A 20,914-nucleotide genomic window follows, 5' to 3' on the forward strand; every position below is an offset into this window, starting at 1 on the left:
ATTGCCACAGAAGCAATCAGATCCCTTGCCCCCAGCTGGGCGCAGACCTGCAGTTCCACCACCCACTCCTCCATGTCTACATGCATACACCAAGCACTGGCTTTGATTGTCCCAACCACACCAGGAAGAACTTCCCTAAAAACTTGTAACAGCAAATCCTGCCACAGAAAGCACTGTTTTTTCGGTGGTATTTTCTCTAGGGAGATACAGAAATACAGCTGATTTTTAAAACTTGAAGCTTTTATTCAACAAATTTCTAACTTTCTGGCATACAAAAACAGCCCTTCGAGCACAAACTACCATAAAACAAAACAGCAATGCTTTTACAAGTGGGATGATCACATTATGCCGCCTGACACCCGTAAGAGCTTTGCCAGCCAAGGAGAGTGAAAGGAGGCCAGCAGTGTTACCTTCGGATATTCATTATCCCTTGGTCGATGTCTGGACAGATCTATTACCTTAGAGCACACAGAAGAAAGCAGTATTCCAGAACTTATCAGCCAGAGAGAAATACAAAAGCCCAAAACGTCAGTAAATGTCCAATAATTTCACCCAGTAACAAAGAATGGCTCCAATTCCCAATTAAGAGCTTGCAGCAAGATGTCATAGGTTGATGCATGAGAGCTTCTCTAGCAGGAGTAGGGTTTTACTTCTCACCAAGTCAACCTCAGATTGGATTCTTTTCTCCAGCTTCTTAAGATGGTGTTTTTTGGTATGATGAAAACCTGGAGCAGCTCAAAATTAAACCTATTTTCAAGTGAAACATTCTGAAAGGCACTTAGCCATGATTAGGAATCAAGGCAGAGGGCAGAGCAGGTCTGTAGCAACTGTACTAAGCACCGTGCAGGCAGGAAAACATTGAGCTCAGATTTTATTTGTAAGCAATAACACACACATGACTTCAAGGAGATCTACGCTAGCATGGGGGACAAAGAGCAACCTGCATGTGCACACAGCAGAAGGGTGCTGAGGAAGGCCAGCTCCTGCTACCTGGCTGCTCCAACAGCACTGTGTCCTGCAGCAGCTCCCAGCACCACCCTGACCTGCTGCTGTGAAACTCAAACATGCACAACATGATCACAACAGTGTGACTGCTACACAGCAGGACTCACTACTGTCACTGATGTCACTGATAGGTAACCAACATGCGGCAGCACCGAGGTGGTTTCAGAGCTGCTTCTTTGCACTTGTTTTCCAGTTCTGCCTCACAAAGGTTGTTCAGATCCAACGTCTCACAGGCAAACACAAAGGCAGGCTATGGAGGAGAGCAGCATGCTCACATGCAGTGTAGCATGGAGTTAAGCACCTTTAGGAAGCCCACCAGCACCTATGTAGGAAGCATTCCTTCCTGCATTCCAGAGGATGTCATAGAAATCCCCCCAAAAGCACTGCTGCTCTGGCAGAACATTTTCACTTACTGCAATTACTGGCATGCAACACTGCACTGCTTGGAGTCACTCATCACAGCACTGAGAAGGTGAGGGCATGTTTTTCCCACGTGCAACTGTAATGCAAAATGGAAACCACAGGATGCAACTGATGGCAGTTCCATCCCAGGCCCAGCAGACTCGTGCTTGGAAGAAGGGCAGCAGTCAAGGAGAAGGGAGATAAATACACAACTAAGTTGCGTGTGACCACTTCAGCACTTATTCCTCAGATCTCTTAGAAATGAGAAATTCTCTGCAAGAGACGGCAGTGACATGGGCCCACAGAAGGCACCAGACAGAAGCCACAACTGTACCCAGCCTGCAGCATGCTTGTTTCACATCCTGAAGGCTTAGATCTATGTTCTGGTGGCAACCACAACCACTTCTGTACTATGCAAATATTCTGAAAGTCATTTATTTAAAGCAAACTTTATGAAAATTTGAGTATCTGGACCATAGGTATATGGACCATAAATGGGCAGCTTTATCACTGCTGCACCGTTTAATGACAGAACAAGTATTCAATAAAAACATAATTCCACTGATAAAACTGTAATTGGAGGCTCATTTCTAACACAGATAACGTTGGCGATGTGTTTAACTGTATGTGCCCACAAAGTGAAGCTGCAGCACGACGGCTGCGTCACGTGGAGTGCAGCACCAGGCACTGCCTGGACAGGCTGTGCTGAGAAAGAAAGACAATAAAGGCCACTCCAAGCTGCAATAAAATACCCGTGAGGCTGTCAAAACCTCAGCTGCCCCTGAAAGGAGAGCTTTTTACCGCAGCGCTTCCATCTCTGAAAATACTTTATCCAGCACATTTCCAAAAGAGCTGTGAGAAGGCATTAGTCACTGCGGGGATCCACGGCTCTGAGGACCCAATGCTGCTTTATCAGCCCAGACATCTTATCTCGGCTCCAGAGATGCAGACATTAAAACCAAAAGGAGGGGGAATGCTCTTGCAAGCAAGCAACAGCAACAAAAGATGTAAAGACAGAGAGCTCAGAGCTCTAAAAAAATTAGCCTTTTTTATCCTCTTCTGCTCAAACCAAAAATCAAATGCAACGTTAATAATTACACCCTCCAATTATAAAGTACTAACACTGGATTGTGGCATTGTGACTGCAATTCATGCACATGCATCCCGCCGTGGCAATGCTAAGAACAGAGGGAACAATGCCATAGGAAATTAGCGCTCAACTAACAAGGTGGTAAATTCAGTTATAGGTAATGCGATGTAATCTGATTCATCACGGTGTGAGCCGTGCAAGGACGAGCAGGGATGTTATAAAGCAATGCACAGCACTCCCAAATCCTCAGAGCTACCCAAAAGCCATTCTGGAAAGATGAGTGAACTTTGCTGGCACTGAACTTCATTCTACAGTTTCAGCCCTCAGTGCATTCATCTACTACAAAAAGACTTTGTTTGAAGCTTTGTTCACAGCAAGCCTGATCAACTGTGACAGAAAAAGGGATGAAATAAGGGCTGAGGTTCTCAAACTTCTCTGTGAGCTGAATTCGTGCCTCTCATGGAGCTTCAACCATTCCTTTGGTGTTCCACGACTGCAGCCCCCAAGCAAACCAGAAGAGTCTTCCACTTTACTCATTCCCACCTTCCTCTCCACTGAAACAACAGCACCAGAGTGCGATTCTACCATGCATCTTATTTTATTTATTCAAGAGCTTTGAAGGTCTGAAGGTCTTGCTCCTCTGGAAGTTGTATACACCTTCTGCTACTTGCCCCAACACTGGCTTATTGAAAAGCAATAGTGGTGTGTATTTGGAACACCACCATTACAGGGCAGGGAAGACAACTTCAGAGTATGAAGGTCAGCAAACAAGCAATCCTGTATGCCTCTCAACAAGCACAGCCTGAGTCCACACTGTTTAAATGTTACACAGTTATCTCGCCTTTCACTTGAGAGCTACATTATCCAACCCCCATTCAGTCTCTGCATCAATACCTGAACACTAGAAACGACAATTAAGAGTTTGCTGGGGTTTTTTAAAGCGTTCTGATAGGGGGCAGGTTCTGCACTTCATGATGACCACGGCTTGCCCCAGACACAGTGGATTTTATGTAATGACACCAGGCTTTAAGGTCCTGCTCACCCAATCTCAGCATCACGCACTCTAATGTTTTTTTGTCCATTATGGGCTGCATCCACTAGAGTGGTTCCAAATGCTGGTCCTCCAGAAAGCATTCCATCTAAAAGATCTTAAAAAGGTAAGAATCTGCAGGGAGGGGGGCGAGGGGGAGAAACGAAACAAAACAACAGCCAAACACTGAAAAACCCGCATTGCAAAGTAATGTTCCAGGTGACCCCAATGGTTCACACCTCTGCTGCTTTTCTTTTTAAACAAGCACACCACAAGCCCTCTTCAAAAGCTAAACAGCACACATGGAAGCACTGTCTGATGCAACCTGCTTCATTGGCATTTCGTGTGCAAAGCAGGAGCAGCCTATTTAAAGCACCCCTGGGTTGCTCCAAAAGTAACGCCTCCTGTTTGTTACAATAGAATCTACAACAGCTACAAAGAGCACAGTAACAGTATGTGATAAAGCAAAGTCTCAGCTGCAGCACGCTGTTTTTCTGCACAGTCACCACCACTAGCTGCACATTTTCACCAGCGATGAACAAGAGCCTGCATGCTGTGCTCACACAGATCTGCACCTGCAGAATAACATCCAAGGCATTGCTTTTGGAGCAGCCTGACAGAGGGACAGGGCTGTGTGTGCTGATGGGGGTGAGCCAGACCTCGGGACACCCAAGCCTGGGCCCAGCTGCTCCTGTCACCTCACCATCAGCTTCTGCTTTTCAGAGAGCTGTCACAGCTCAAATGAAGCAGGCTTCACCTTGAGCATAAAGCAGGAACGCTGATTTTCAGAGAAAGGTTCCATTTTCCAGCACAGTTTGTTTCCCTGCATGAATCACCCTATTACCCAACAAGAAACGAAATTAGATCCTTCAGCTCTCAGCCAAAGTTAATAATTAACGTCACTGTGAGAGTTTCCAGTCTTCCCCAGTGAAGGAACTCCTTCCAACACATCCATGCTGCTGCTGCCAGCCCAGCAGTCTGGCCCTTGGCCTCTCCACTGTTGTGGGCCCCATTTCAGGTACCGGGCTGCATCCTGCAGCAGTACAGCTGTGCGTTCTTAAGGCACGTGTGGCTGCATGTGCTGCTCCCTGAGGATTCTGAGGTGTGGGGATAAATTACTGCAGTGGCGGTCTCTGTACTGAATAGCAGAATAGAAACCAGCCCTTAAGCCGAGCTGATGGAGGGATGCACTCCCACCATAAGTGCACAACGCTCTGGTATCCTGGTTTTGCTTTACTGCATCCAGGGTGCTCTCAGCACCATGGATGTGAGGAGCACAAGCCAAAGTCACTGCCCAAGAAAGATGCAGCCCCCTCCCAGCACCTGGCTGTGGGAGGGGGCAGGGAGCAGAGCTGGCCCCTCACAGCTCTGCTTCATCATCTTCCCTGCAGCCCTGTGCTCCTCCCGAGGCTTTAACCACCAGCTTTCTCCTCAGGCCATTATAAAAATGCACTTCTTGGCACCAGAGCCTACAGGGATGGAAATACGGGGTGTCTCCAAAGAGCACTCACTGCTGTGGGCTGGGACCACAGGAAGGGTCTGAAGCCAGTTCTGAGCTGTGTGCTGCTTCAGCTCCCCTGCTGCTAGACCTGTATCATGCAAACAGGTGGAGCTGCATGCTTGGTCATGACTAAAAACATCACCCCTCTGAACACCATAGCATGGATCTCACAACCTGTGGGAAGGCACAGACATGCAGTTTGCAGTCAGATGGTGTGCCACTCTACTCAGAATTACTCATTCTCCCCAGAAGATGTATTCCGAAGATGTACAATAACCACATTGTAAGAGCTTTAAAAAGACAAAGTGCTGGGTGCTGCCCTTTGGGCACAACAGCCTCACACATCGCTAAAGGCTTGGGGCAGAGTGGCTGGAAAGCCACACAGAAGAGAAGGGCTTGGGGGTGTTGGTCAGTGCTCGGCTGAATGTGAGCCAGCAGTGTGCCCAGGTGGCAGAAAAGGCCATCAGCATCCTGGTTGTATCAGCAGCAGTGTGGCCAGCAGAGCAGGAGGGGATCGTCCCCTACACTCAGCTCCGGTGGGGATGCACCTCAGTGATGTGTGTGGTGTTGGGTCCTTACTGCAGGAAAGACACTGAGGCCCTTTAGAGACCACCTGGTCCCACTCTGTGTAGTGCACAGGGACACCCACAGCTGCAGCAGGTGCCCAGAGCCCCTTCAGCCTGACCTTGGGTGTCTGTAGGGACAGAGCACCACCAGCTCTATGGGCAGCCTGTGCCAGGAACAACCCCAGGAACAGCTGGAGATGTGGATGACACTCAGATAATGTACAGAACCTGCTTTGCTAAAACTGCATTAACACAAATGTGACCAGTGCAAGAGAATACATTTGAGTCATTTAGCAGAGAAGTCATTTCCCATGTGAATTTAAGCCACATTTCAGGACAAAGAAAAGCAGCTACTACTTTTCTTACATAAAGGACATAATATCACTGCTCAAAAATGATGGTAATTCTACAACAAGCACAGGAACTGGCTTTTATAACACATGCATTATTTCTGCCTGGCAGCAGCATACTTGTGAAACAGTTAACTGGTTTACTTGGGGAACAGTGTTTTCTTGTTTGTTTTTAATATTCATCTATCCAACTGCAGAGCTGCGTCAGCATTCATTAGTCTATATGCTACATAGAGTAGATGAGCAGCATCCAGATCCATGTTTCACCTCCTGCATGCAGACTGGTGAGCAGCGTCCTCGCTCCAAGGCACCCAGAACTGCTGGTGGCCATATCTGTACGGCAGAAAGGCTGTTAATAGCCTTTAATGAGATACACTCATCTTTCTGACATAAATAACAGGACTGTTGCAGGACAGAGCTCAGAGATTAGCTCAGCCACTTGTTCCTAAAGCGGTACTTGATACTGACTAGACTGAGAAACACTCATTAAAATATTCAACACTCATTATCCAAAACAAAGGATGGACTTTGTGTTCTGCCAGGCATTCTGGATGCAGGACGTAGCTCAACGCACGGAACAAAGGGCACATTCAGAATCCATGTATTGCAAGAGATGTGTAATAAGGTCAGTCATTCATCATATCAGAGCAGGACCTGGGAATGATTAAGAGGGAATGGTTTTAAGCTGCACCAGGCAAGATTCAGGCTGGACATTAGGAAGTATTACTTCTCGAAAAGGGTAGTCAGGCATTGGAATGCACTGCCCAGGGAGTAAGAAACCAACACGGGATGAGAAAGTGACTAACACAGAAAATAGGCCCAGTGGGCAGGCTGCCAAAGATGCAAGGTAGTAAATAAGAGTGAGATATTAGCATTAATCACTAAGCTTGTAACCTTTTGCAACAACCTTGTCTTGTTTCATTTTAATTATCTCTAAGAAAGAAGCACGGCAGCTTTGTAGCCCAGTAATTTTCCAGCTAACTCACACTCCATTCCAGCAGCAGCAAGGCCAAAACAACCAACACCACATCACCAATCAGCTGAAATAAAGGGAAGACTCTCACAAGCAGTTTTTCCTGAAAAAAAAACTGCTTAAATGAAAAGGGTGTGACTTTTGCATGTTGTTGGCTTGTTAAATACTCTTTTCAGCAGCATTTTTTTCCTGAAGCTGATGCCCCTCAGGTTCTTTCACAGCTATTTATTTTCCCAGGAAATGGGGGTGGGAGCGGTTTGGAGAAATCAGTGATAGAACTAGAGGGAATGGTTCCAAGCTGCGTCAGGGGAGATTCAGGCTGGACATTAGGAAATTTTACTTCTTGGAAAGGGTGGTCAGGCATTGGAATGCACTGCCCAGGGAGGTGGTGGAGTCACTGACCATGGGAGTGTTCAAGAAACATTTGGATGTTGTGTTGATGAATATGATTTAGCTGGGAATTATTGGGAATGGTTGGACTAGATGATCTTGTAGGTCTTTTCCAACCTTGATAATTCTGTGATTCTGTGAAATGCTGAAGGACTGCCACCTCCAAGATGAGGTACGACATGCATTGGCCTTTTGTTTTCTGACTCAGCTGCCACTTGAGCTCAGAAAAGTAAAGGGAAGGGGCAAACTTCTTTCCTTGCTGATGCTGGAAGGTTCTTCACCACACACACAACTTCTCCATACAGCAGACTACAAAGAATCACAGAGTTCAACTATCACATACACAAAGCTGAAAGGGATGGCCAAGTCCAGCTCCTGTGCCCATAAATCACCACCAAACCCAACATCCAACAGCACTGTCCCAGCTTCTCCTCGAGCTCCAGCAGCTCAGGGCTGTGCCCACTCTGCTGAGGTCCTTATTCCATGCCCGCTACCCTTTGGTGCCATTTCCTAACCAACACCTGACCAGCCCTGCTGCAGCTCCATGCCATTCCATGCATGTACCTACAAAGTGCTGGTCAACTCAACTGTTCCACAGGCATGCAAAACCTACCACTGAAATTTCTTCTGTTTTCTAAATACTTCTGCATCCATCAGCTGTAAAGTACCATCGCCCAAGAGTGAAGTCAGAAGACTGAGAAAACAAGAAAATAAAACACCTTGCCCTGTTTTGATGCACCTTTCATCTATTTAAAGCATTTACGTGATATAAGGCCCCCCCAAAAAATCTCTCAAGGAAAAAAATGCTTTTCTTAAGTGATCACCTACTGCAGCTCATCCCCTGCACCCACTTACCAATACATGTCCTTCCATTTAACTGTAAGCCTTTTTTTTTTTCTAACAGAGCAATCTCTACTGTTGATAAAGCAGCCTTTAGGCTACACAGGACAGGAGGCTGAGGTGACATTAATGGCCAAGTCCAGCAGTGGTGAGAGGCTTACACCTCTTCCAAAAAGAGCAGTGACTGCTGCCATTGTCTAAAACATAAAGAGAACAGAATGCAACCGGAGATCAGGCACCAAACCCAAAGGTTAAGAACTCATTTTCAGGCATCAAACCTTAACAGTAAAGGCCAGATAAGCATCAAGCATTTCCTCATAACCTGGCATTTAATAACTACAAGTTCCTTGTTTATCTTAAATATGTAATTGTCATTAATTCTTTTGCTCTACGGAAACCTTCCTTTGCTTCCCTCAATAAAAATAATCAGAATCTTTTTTTTTTTTTTTTAATTATTATTTCTTTATGAGAGGATTCTGAGCCCCTCCAGCCCTCACCCACCCAGGGATGTGGAAATTCCTCTTCATGTGGAACCTTCCTGGTTTGCTGGCTATGTTACTTCTCCCATATGGGACCACTGTGCTGCCCACATGGAAGGCTGCTGTGGGGCTGGACGTCCCCCTCTGCCTTCTCCTCTTGCCTATGGGGCAACCTTTCCCCATGCCACATGCTCCCTCCTGCAGCCACCCCAAAAGCACTGACTGCCCGGACTGCAGGGCTGAGAGGGGGGCACAGAGCTTCAGACACATGTGCCAGCCACAAGCTTGGTGAGAGGGAGCAGGAGGGCCTTGTTAAGCTGAGAGCTCATTAATCACCAACTGTAAAGCACTGCTGTTGTTTGATTCCACTGTTCCATGTCAATCCACAGCGACTCCTGCTCCCCACAGCACAGGGTCGACCATTTCTGCAGGTTGCACACCCAGAGGAAAGGAGGGGCAGCTGTCAGAAGGCAGGGACAAGATCAGGACATCCAGCAGGAAAAAATACAGACAGACAGCACTTCTACATGGAAAAAAGAAAGGGGGGGGAGGGGCTGTTGCTAGGCAAGCACATGACTTATGTGAATGTCAAAGGGGGAAAATTCAGGATGTGCAGACAAGAACTGTAGATGGCTTTTCCCACATAAGGGCCCTGGATTTCCAGAGACATCATGGAAGAAAACACAAGAGCAGCTGTCAGTGGCTGCATGCTGCCCTCACCTCCACCAGTGACCATGCTGCTGTCTACGAGTGCTGGCGAGCTCTGAAGTTCCCCCAGTGTGGCTCTCAGGCACATCCCACCCAGGGTCAGGGCCCAGTGCTCAGCACACATCCCCATGGCCTCCTCCCAGTCCCCAGCAGGATGGGGAGTTCAGCTATCAGAGGGCACCTGGAAAGCAAAACCAGCCTGGGACACACACAGGATGTTGCCTAACCTGTGTGGGAGCAGCTGTGGGTCAGACCCCGGTATGACACAGTCAGCAGGGTAACAGCCCCAACCCCATTGCCAGGATCACCCTCCAGCCACAGCAGTGCCTCAGCTCTCTGATACCATCAGGACAGCACTGGGATTCCATCACGATGCTGAGCGCTGCACGCGAAACCACGGTGCTAAAATGCAAGTTTCCACAGCAACGCCAACAATGACACACGGGGCCTTTGTCACACATTCCTGTGCTATCACATCCTATCAGGAGATGCATTTCAGCTCACATTGCTGCATAGGGCTGAGGACCTTCGTTTCATTTTCCAAATGCTGCAGTTGCGATGTTTGGAGCACACATATGAAGCTACTAAAAAGAAAAATCAAAGATGACTGCCATGTTTAGTGACCCCTTTTAAAGATTACAACCCTCAAACTCCCCTTCATGGGCTTTCTAGACCACATAATGGCTTTGCTTCTTGTGCAAGCCTTGGCCTTGCACAAACAAAGCCTGTGTCACTCATAGGGCATGGATGAGCTGGAGCAAGCAGCACCTGGTCCATGGGCTGCCTGTCATAGCTGGGAGGTGGAAAATGCACTCACAGTAGTTATGTGTGCTGAGTTACATCCAACCATCTCCAACTGCAGGAAACACAGCAGGAGAGCATGGCTGTGGTCCCCAGAACAGAGCTGGCCAGGCCCGAAGTAACAGCACAGCACATGGCAGGAACACAGCAGAACAACAGCACGTCTATGCTGTCAGCAGGACAAGAGAACAAGGCAGATTTTGTGTAGATCCACTCGCGCAGGTGTAGAGGCATTTCCTTTTTAATTACTGTCAATTAAATCAATCAAAATGCAGCGATGTGAAATCACAACTGAGGTCCTTAAGAAGATGCACCAGTTCCAACCCAAGTTCTAGACACATCCTAAGGGGAAAAGGTACATTTCTCCCATATGAGGTCAAAAGACAACAGAAGCGTTCCACAAAACTTAAATATATATATATATATTAAGCCACATTTTTCTTAATTCTATGGATTCTGTGGACCCTTCTTGTTAGAAGTCAGTTCTGAAGAACCCATGGCCCTGACAACTTCCAAGAGAGCTCTCCCAGAATCTTGCCTTAAGAGAAGGCACCCATTGGGTCACTGCTAATTAACACCTGCTTAGTTAAGGCTTATTCACAGCTCTTTGTCTTTTAAACCCCAATAGAAACCAGCAAGACAAACCCAGGCCTTCACATCAGCACTTCACACCCACCTGCACCACCCAGGCAGCTCCTGGACACAAGGCTCCCCAGACCCCAGCCCCAGGCCAGGTCCTGGCACTACTCACCCCTTTGCTGATTGCAGACCTTTATCCCACCCTTACTGTTGCCCAGCTGGGCCCCTTCCTCCTGCATGTTGCTCCCAAGGCAACAGTGCTCTGAGAAGCTGCTGCGCTACCTCTGCAGCCCTGCAGACTTCAGTGACTGCACGTAATTAGGACTGGAGGGCTCTGCTCAAAGCACGGTCAGTGCTGACTTCAGAGCTGCTGCTCTTCGTCCACCTGGGCTGTGGGAGGCTCCAGCCATGCCCCAGTGCTGAGGAACAGATGCACAAAGCCGTATGTGGCAGGAAAAACACCGAGCACTTCTTACACAAGTTGGGAAAAAACAAAAGCTGCACGAAGTGCACGTGCAATCGTTACTCATCAAGACTTCAGAGAAGCTACAGTGACAGGGCACAGGAAGACTTTTAGTCAAACCACAGGTCCCCAGCCAGCACCCAAAGGAAGGAGAGAAGCACCCAGGCATTCTCAACCTGCTAATGCCCTGATAACGACTGGGCTTGGCTCATACCAAGTCTCTTACCAACCGTGACTGTTAGAATAGGATTAGCTAAAGGCAAGCAAAAGGCTGCACCAGTCCTAGTCAGGGAACTGACAACGTGTTGATGGAGGAGACCATAAGGTTGAGAGGTGAGGAGGTGTTACTGGTAGAGAACTGAGGAAATGAGACACATCAGACTATCTAATAAGCCTGTTCTCAGTGACTGCAGGTGAATCACCATTAGGGATATCACCAGGACACAGATGTGTCACCGTGCTGTTCAGACCAACCTGCCCTGCAGGGGGAAATGAAACGGCACAGCTCCCTGCTGCCTGCACCAGAAACAAGGTGCTTCCTCAGGACAGAGCCCTGGCAGCAGGCCTTCCATCAGCAGAAAGCAGAGATGCAGGTTTGCCCACATGCTGTGCCTCCTGCCATCCACTGCCACCAACAAGAACAGAACCACAAAGGGAGCCTGACCATTTATCACCACTCCTCTGACTCCACATCTCCAGTAGCTACAACTCTCCTGCCCAGCCAGGATATGGGCAGCTGACTGCAAACTGTAATGCATATTGACTCACAAAGGGCCTGAGATGAAAAGAAGAAGGCAGAAACTCCCTTCCAGCACTGGAAATCCACTAGGCTGGCATCTTTTTAATCAGCTGCATGCGTCTGGGAGCTACTGAACTGATGGTGATGTAAGGAGAGCAATCAATTTCAAGGTCTTGTTTGAATTCCATGCAGCACAGACGGCAAGTCCCCAGCAGATAGCAGTCAAAGGGGAGGAGGCGAGCTTGTCTTCCCCAATGCAGATGCATCCTGGACACGGCCAGGTTCAAGTTGATGCCCTTGAGCACAGCACAAGAATCAGCTCTTCTGAGGCTTCACAGCCAGGAGTTGGCTACTATAAAGCTGATTTCAAGTCTAAACATTTGTAAGATGCAATGAAGTACATCTACAAGTGTAAGAAGTGGAATAATGAGAAAGATACCCCTTAGCTCATAAAAAGCATACAAAGGTATATATCAATCAAAGTTAGACCTGGGTGAGTTTAGGACTTCCAATACTAGAAGAAAACACTAGTAATAAGACAAAGGCAACACTAAAATGCTGTTACCTCCTAGCTTCCATGCACTGAGAGCTGAAGAACCTGTCAGAGGCAGGAGCTCTGTTACCTCTGGACTCAAAACCAGGACAGCGAGGCAATCTGCTCGCAGTGAGGAACTGGGCTTCACTCAGCTGTGTGTGTTTGACTGCTGCGGTTTGATGGGCAACCACAGAACTGAGATCTCATGACTTCTAGACTTCAGCTGCCGCTCTGTGACGGCCAAACCATCTCATAAGCTGGGCGTGAGGAGGTGTAAAGACAATTCAAGTTCAGCCAATACTATTTTCTTCCAAGAAGAAGTATTAATCTCTTCAGTTTATTCAAATAGACAAAAAAGATTAGCATTGAGTGAATGACCTCTGATTTAGCAAAAGAAAATAATGGATCTTTTCCACACAGACATAGCGAAGGTAGGGAATAAATGCAATGCTGAGAACATGAAGAAATGTTACTACTCTGATCTCCTAATGAGGAAAAAGTGAAACGCCTTTATTTCAAAAGCTGATGAGTTAAAGTGAGTGACTTCCACCCGCAGCATCATGTTCCCTCATCTCTGCCCCAGCAGGGCTGGGTAAATAGAAGAGACCCGCAAACAGAGCACAGGAACTAAGACATGGGCTCTCCTCCCCAGCCACATCCCACAGCACCAATTCCTTGCTGCCCGTTTATCTTTCTGCATCATTTTATTACTGGGAAATAAAATGCTGCCTCTTCTTCTGGAAAACTTTGCCACAGCAGCAGAATGGAGCACACAATGCCCTGCATCCCAGGGCAGCATCCCCACGTCCTCACATTGGTCCCATGGGGAAGGGAACAGCAGCGGAGCAATCAGGAACCACCGCAGGCCTCCTCCTGCTGGAGCTGCTCCATCACTCCCACCCTCCCCATGCAGTACAGTAACCTACAGAAAGGCATTCAAAACAAAAGAAAACAAAAAACAAAAAAGCAATTTTCAATTAAAAACAAACACAAAGGCACAAATTATGTTAGGGTGCTTCCAGCCTCAAGCCAGGATTATTCAAAACTGAAAACCAAGACGGGAGATGACAGCGCGCTCCTGCATCCCTCTGTGGGATTCTGTTACTCTGCAGCAGACAAACTATATTAGAAATAGAAAATCTATCCCGAGTTGGCGCAGCACCAACAAAACAACACCAATCCAAGAAGTCAGGCACAGAAACAAGGCACGACAGCGTAGCTGCTGAGCGCAGCCCATTCACGGAGTCACTCCTGCCTGCATTCTCAGAACTGCAGGGATTTCTTTTAACTAAGCAAGGTCCCTAATTCCTGGAAACCAGGACTCTGACAAATGCCTGCATCCTGCCAGTGCATGGGAATTGGGGTGGAAGAACAGAGGGAGGAAAAACGCACCATGGCAAACACGCAGCGCTTGTTTCCCAATCTAAACATCACTCTGTAAGACAGATTTTACAATGCATTTTTGTTTTTTTTAAACTATTTTGGATGCAGTTGCATTCTGGGCCTGTACAATTTAACCACGTCTCTTATTATGCATTACCAGGAGACTGTTGCTCCTTTGTGCAGAACACCCTTTCACGAGGTTTTCTTCCTTCTTCTTAGGAAGGGAGAGGAAAAGACACAGCAGCAGGAAGCACTGCTGTTACTCATAGGAACCCCATGCTAGAAAGAACCATCGTGACAGCAGGATAAGCACTGGGAGAGCTGCAGATATGAACCCAGCAGAAGGTGAACCGCTCACCCATTTCCATGAGGGAATGGCAGCTGCTCACACACCAAGCTGTGCTGTGCACCAGCAGTAAAACCACATTCCTGAAAGCATTCGACCTGCTGGCTGCATTCTTACTGAGCTTATCTGAAAGTAACTGAGTGTTTACAAGGTTGCACTTCATTTCTTTCCAAGAGGGACAGCGCGGCCGAGGAGCATTTCTTCCAGTGCTGGGGAATAACCACCCTGTTCAATGTCATTAAAACCAACATTTAAGAGGAAGTAGCCACGAAAGCAAAAGGTGAAGGCCTTTATGAACTGACATTGGTCTTTATGAAGGCTGACATTTGCTCTGCTCACTGACACTGGGTGAGCTTGCACAACCAAACAGATCAAGCCACTGCTGCACTGATACTGCAACTGACTTTCATTGAGCTGAGCAGTCAGCAGTGATACAACCCCACTGCTACCCAAAGGACGGAGAATGAAGCTCACAAAGATGCTCCAGTTTGTATGGTGCAGAGTTTAATTAACCAAGAGGTCTTGGCCCTGTACAGCCCTCCAAGATAATGAAAAGGGCCTGATTCAGGCTGATCCAGCTGCAGTCAGACTTCTACCAAAGGGTGCATCCACTCATTGCAACACCATTGTACAGCTACCCCACACAGCCTCACGGCAGATGCTCATTTATGCTTCACCCACACCTACAGATGGATGAGGACAATGGCACCAATGGCCTCTGGGATCACACGGCACCTGTGGAGATGATCTGTCATTGAATCACTGAACCATAGTATGGCCTGGTTTGAAAAGGACCACAGTGACCATCTGGTTTCAACCCCCTGCTATGTGCAGGGTCACCAACCACCAGACCAGGCTGCCCAGAGCTACATCAGGCCTAGGTGAGCCTGAGCATCTGGTTTTAAGGGAATAAATACAGCACCCCATTGGACCTCTCATCATTGGAAGATGCTATTCCAACCCAGAAGCCGCAACGCTGCGCTCTTTCATCCCATGCGACCCCAGGATATTACTTCCCTCATCAACTCGTGTCAATGACTGGCTCTATGTCCAAAACTAAGAGGGATCCTTCGGCTGCCCACCAACCGCAGCTCGGCTCAGCCCGTGCCCGTGATCCCAGGGCAGCGGGCTCTCCTGCCTTGCAGCATCGCGGCACAGGGAGCTGCCTCGCAGCGCTCGGCCGGGCTGACATTCGGCACCGCACAGTGCCCTCCATCGGCCGGCCCGCAGCACCAGCCTCGGGGCCACGGAGAGCCCGCACCCACCCCCGGGCAGGGGCTGGGGCAGGGAGAACAGCAGCCAATGCGTCCTGCTATTGTGCCACTGCCGGTGAGCAGGCGAGGCCTTTCACTCGCGGAATGCTTCCTTATCTCTGCTTCCTAATCGTCATTTCAAGCACTACATGCCGGCAATCCAATGCACTTGGGAGTCTATACGACCAATTCAGGAGGGTTTTGCTTTTCCATTCAAAAAGCAAACGCGTTAAGTTAACGACCGTAAATTGCTGATTGCCACCAGCCAATGTCTCTGCTGTGCCCGAAGAGGACCCTCCTTAAACTGATGAAAAAGAACTGACTAACCCAGAGCAGAAGCAGCACAACGCTGCTATTCAACAACAGAGCAGCTCTTCTGGGACCACAGGGGCACAGCACTGGTGGCACTGCGGCGCAATGCCAGCACACACAGCCTCAGATCCCCATCTCTCACACAGGCTCTTCCCCCACACACAGCTCCTTGCCACGTTCATTTCAAGAAAATACACGGTTTGACCACCAGGCAAACCTGCAGGAATACAGTGCTGAGCTCCACCAACCCACTGCTTTGTCACGGAGTCGAGCAGGGAAAACACGGCTGCTTCTTCCTCAGTAACCAATCCAAGTTAATGGGTAACCCGTGCCATAACATGCTCCTTCCAAAGCCTTAGTGGCCCATCCCACAGATGGGTGTCAACAGTGTGGGTGGCAGACAACCCTGGGGACACCATCCCCTGGCAGCAAAGCCACTGAGAGCACGTGAGTGTATGACACACACACACACCCCACAGCATCACCACGGCAGGGCTTTCCAACTCACAGCAGCTGAACAGAGCTTTCAAGCAGAAGAACATCTGAACTGCGGAGAGCAGTCAGTAGGATTGTCTTTGCTACTAAGACAGATAAGAACACAGGGAGGAGATGAGATGAATTTCCTTCCACACATGCAAAAGTTGCAAAGGAAAAATACTTTCCTCAGGGTCCTTTTCTAAGGATGCATTATTCATTCAACTGCATTTTCAACTAAATTCCTTCTCTGAAGAGTGGCGATGCAGTGGCACAGCCGCCCAGGGAGGGGTGGAGTCCCCATCCCCGTAGGTGTCCAGGAGCTGTGGGGATGTGTCACTTGGGGATGTGGTTGGTGTGCCCAACCGCACAGGGTGAGGTGAGCAGGGCTTGAAGGTCTTCTCCAGCCTTAACGATCCCAGGAGCTCAATGATCCTGATGCATTCAGTGGCTCACGACCTTCCTACACAGAGCTAAAAGCTGGGACAATTGCTGTTGCCTCTGCACACCAACTTGGCCAATGCTTCAGTACGTGCTTGCCTTCAGATGTGCCAAGTCCTGCCAACATGTACATCTATTTATGTGTAAATTAAGCCTTCACTTAATTATTTGTAAGATATATCGATATTTTATGGGAAGCACATTAAAGCCAGTCTACCTCACATTTAAGCATCTGCTTTTCCAAACAGAGAACACTGGGACAGGTAGTCTGGTTGTTCTAGCATTTGTAAACAAACTACATAAAGCACAAAGTATAGAAGGGAACTGCAAACTGTATTTCAGACTGAGGTACGGATAAAGAAAAACAAATGTCTCCTCAAATGGCTTGGGCCCCCAAGACAAGCAATGAGATTTTACTTTTCAAAACAAATGGATGAAGCCAAGCCAATGCTAATGGGCAGCCCTCGCCCTTTGCAGCCAAGACTCGGTGAAGCCCAGAACACACGTGTGGCTCAGCTGCTCTGCACGGAGATGTTCTCCTCCCCTGGGGCTCTGTGTCCCAGCGATGGCCCTGCTGGGCTGCACGGCACCGCCTCCACTCCCTGTGCATCCCCTCACCCTCGTTCCTCTTCCACCTATTTCCATCTGTGGCCTCTTCCCATAGTTTCAGAGTACCACTGCCCTACTCTGCCCACCTGCAGCAGCACAGAGCACCAACTCTTGGTGCGTGGGCACAGTGAGATGGGGCGACCTGCAGCCATCACTGCACGGGGACATCGCGGCAGTGCCGAGGCCGGGAGCAGAGGTGCCAGCGACAGAGGCACAGCAGCAGCCGGACCGAGCAGCACATTCTCAGGCACCATTTGGTGATTCACCCCCAGGTTTCCACGTTCCCAACCCATATCGTCCCGTACCCATTCCTAGGGATGCGCACCGGGATCCCGCGCTGGAGACCCCGCGATCTCCTCTCTCCGCCTTCCCCCCGCACGCAGCATCTCGAATCACGCCGCTCCCACGGCCCCACGGAGCCCGAGCTGTCTCCAGACGCCCACCCCAGCCGGAGAGCTCCACTTCCACCGGCGCCCACCGCGCCGCCAACCCCCCACGGCCACCGGCGCTCGGCGCAGCTCCAGCGGAGCAGGACGGCGCACAGCCGGGCAGCGCCCGCAGCCGGCAGCTTTGTGCGGTGCCCCAGCCCCGCAGCAGCGGCCGGCAGCCCCGCATTGAGCCCAGCCGGGCCGCGGTGCCGCTCGGTGGGTCGCCCCTTCCCTGCCTGCTCGGGGCACCGAAGCAAAGCAGCGATGTTTAACGCTGACACCGGATACGGCGCACGCTTTGTCTGTGCGCCTTCAGCGGGCAGCGCTGGATCCGGGCCGTGTTGCTGCTCCCGTGCCCCGGGCGGCCGCGCATCCCCTCCCCGTCGTGGTGTAACGCCCGCGGGCAGCGCAGGATGAGGATTGGGCCCCGCGGGAGCGCGCAGCGGCGCGGCCCGGCCCGCCAGGTGCTGCACGGTACCGGTACGGGTACGGGTACGGGTATGGGTATGGGTACGGGTACGGGTATGGGTACGGGTACCGGTACCAATACGGCCCCGCGGGAGCGCGCCCCGCTCCGGGGCACAGCGGCAGCGCCTCGGCCGCTCCCGGCGCCCTCCGCATCGACCCTCGACCTTCGCCCGCGGCTCGCGCCGGGTGGGGGGAAGATCCCCGTACCCTCCCCCACGGATGGAGCCGATGCCTCCCCCCGGCCCGGCCCGACCCACCTCCTCCTCCGCCAGCCCGTACACCGGCTCCACCGCCGCGGTCGCCATGGAGCCGCCGGGCGGGCGTCCCGCGGGACCCGCTTTGCGCGGGGGTTCGGCGGGGGATCGCCGCCCCGGCCCAGGTGCGCCGTCCTCTTCCTCCTCCTCCTCCTCCTCCTGCTGCTGCTGCTGCTGCTGCTGCTGCTGCCGCGGCGGAAGGCGGCGGCGCGGCCGAGCGCCGGGGAAAGGGGCCGGGGGCGGTGCCGGGTCCGCCCGCAGCGCTGCGAGGCCGGGGCTGGGCTGGGGCTCTCAGCAGCCGCGCCAACGCCGCCCGCCCCGCGCCGGGGAGCCCCGGCGGCGGCCCACGGGGGCGGGGAAAGGGCCGAGCAACCCCAATGGCGAAGGCGATCGTCGGGGGCGGAAAAGCCCCGCGTCAGCCCGGCCCGGGCCGCCCTGCCCCCGGCGGCGGAGGAGGCGCGAGCGCCGCACAAAGCGCACCGCCGCCCCCGCCCCTCCCACGCGCCGTCGCGGACACCGGCGGAGGGGAACGGCGCCCCCCGGCGGCAAAGGGGAGCGGGCGGGGGGCGGGGGGGAGGTGGGAGGTGGGAGGTGTCCGCCCCTCGGGGGTCCCAGCGCCGCACACCGAGCTCTCGGCCGCGGCCCCGCGGGGCGCTGCGTGGCTGCGCGGAGCTGCCGGCGGCGGGTCGGACCCGTGGGGAGGGGACAGCGGGTGGGCTGCACCGAGGGGCGGGCGCTGCTGAGGGATGAGCGGATCGAGAGAACAGCGCTGGGAAGGGAGCGATGCTCCTCCTGCCGGGTCCGTCGCTGCTGTGTCCGCGGCTGGGCCGTGCGCCCGTCTGAGCTCCGCGTTTGCTTTATGTCACCCGGTCCGTGACTGTCGCTCTCCTGTTTATTCTCTGCTTCTAAGGGTGTTCTTGGAGGAATCGAAGCGTTGTGGGCGCTTGGAGTTGCCTTGCATCCGAGCAGAAGCGAAGCACGCTTCGGCTCCAAATTACTTCCTTATTGGATTTCTGCTCCTTCCTCAATTGTCCCCAGGCCCCATCCAGCCCGGCCCCACCCGCTGCTGCTCCCACCTTTATCATCCGCCTGTTATCTCTTGGCAAGGTGCAGTGATAACGAGCTGCAGCTACAAGCAAGCTGCTCTCCTACCATTTATACCATCTATTCCTTCTTAGGGCAGCAGTTCCCGCTGTGTTTACATGGATATACAGAACTCATTAATAACATGCATGCAGTGACGAGGGGTGGCCCTGTGCTTCCACACCCAAAGATGGCCGTCCCTGTGTCACACACCTGGACGTGGCCATCCCTGTGTCACACACCAACATGGCCATCCCTGTGTCACACACCCAGCTGCGGCTGTCTGTATGCCATGGCTGAGCATGGCCATCCCTGTGCCACACACCTGAAAACAGAGCTCATGCTGGTCCACCACTCACACACACACCCAGAACTCACACTGCTCCATCAGTGAGACCCCCCTACAGCAGCACTCACACTGCTCCATTACTCACACAGCACTTCTCCCCAAGGGATGCCTCCATCTCTGATGGCCCCACACTGTGGGGTGTCACACCTGAATGGGGACCACCCTTCTGTGTGCTCATGGGGGTGTGGAGCATCATCTCTGCTCAGCACTGTGTTTGGAGCAGCAGACGGCCCTGTGGGGATGTAACTCATCTGTGACGGCCCCGTCCAAAGTCTCCAGGTGCAGCTCAGATGATTTACAGCGGCCTCGTTATGCAACACGGGCTGTTCATTATTTAAAGTTCTCAGAGCAAAAATAGGTTAGGTGTACATGCTGGGTGGCAGCTCGCAGCTGAAGATGCTGCTTGGTGTCACAAGGATGCGGCTGTGGGATGCGGGCAGCCCTGTGCCTGTTCATAACAGATCCCCTAACAACTTCTGCATGTGTGTCTGTGGGGGAAAAGGAGGATGCTTCCTCTGCTTCCCTGTGTGCACCCACAGTCTGTGGGCAATGGGAGCCACAGGGCCGGATGAGCAGGCAGCTCTTTTAGGGCACGTAGCGGGCACTGGAGATCCCAACTGCTCCCAGCACACCTGCAAAGCCACCAGGTAGGCACAGAGGGAGATGATGTCTTAATTGCTGTGCACTAATTTGAGCTTTGTGTTTGCTTTTTGTTTTGCTTGGAAGGAAGGGGCCACTGCAAATAGAGATAATGCAGCTACGTGCAGCAGGAAGCCTTACACCTCACCAGCTGTGTGATAAGCCCAGGTGTCACAAGGGGAAAGCAGCAGCCAGGTCTCCAACCTTTTGCTCAGGTGCTGGCATATAGCACGGCAAAATGAGAGCCAGCGAAGCTCCTGCTTTGTGCTCAGTGCATCCCACAGTCCCCACTGAAGGCTCCAAACCTCAAACAGGTGTTTCAAATCTCGGAGCAGGCACAAATGATGACAGAGGAGTGGGTCAGACATGAAGTGCTCTCTGAGCACAGGATGCTCCTGCTCCCCATCCCGTTCCCCCTGCTCCT

General features: G+C 51.2%; 1 protein-coding gene across 4 annotated transcripts in view; it reads right to left on the reverse strand.

Annotated features, from left to right (window-relative positions):
• Positions 1–19,096, reverse strand: part of NEDD4L (NEDD4 like E3 ubiquitin protein ligase) — a 115,349-nt gene extending 96,253 nt beyond the window's left edge. For all 4 annotated transcript variants that reach the window (XM_015848164.3, XM_085529327.1, XM_015848163.3 and 1 more), the window contains exon 1: positions 18,423–19,096. In XM_015848164.3, coding sequence (XP_015703650.1) covers positions 18,423–18,470 — 48 coding nt within the window. In that variant the 5' untranslated portion in view covers positions 18,471–19,096. The remainder of the gene's footprint in view (positions 1–18,422) is intronic.
• Between the last annotated feature and the right edge of the window lie 1,818 nt (positions 19,097–20,914).

Source organism: Coturnix japonica, chromosome Z (genome assembly GCF_054131305.1).
Source record: "Coturnix japonica strain WE chromosome Z, WE-NBRP24, whole genome shotgun sequence".
Lineage (NCBI taxonomy): Eukaryota > Metazoa > Chordata > Aves > Galliformes > Phasianidae > Coturnix > Coturnix japonica.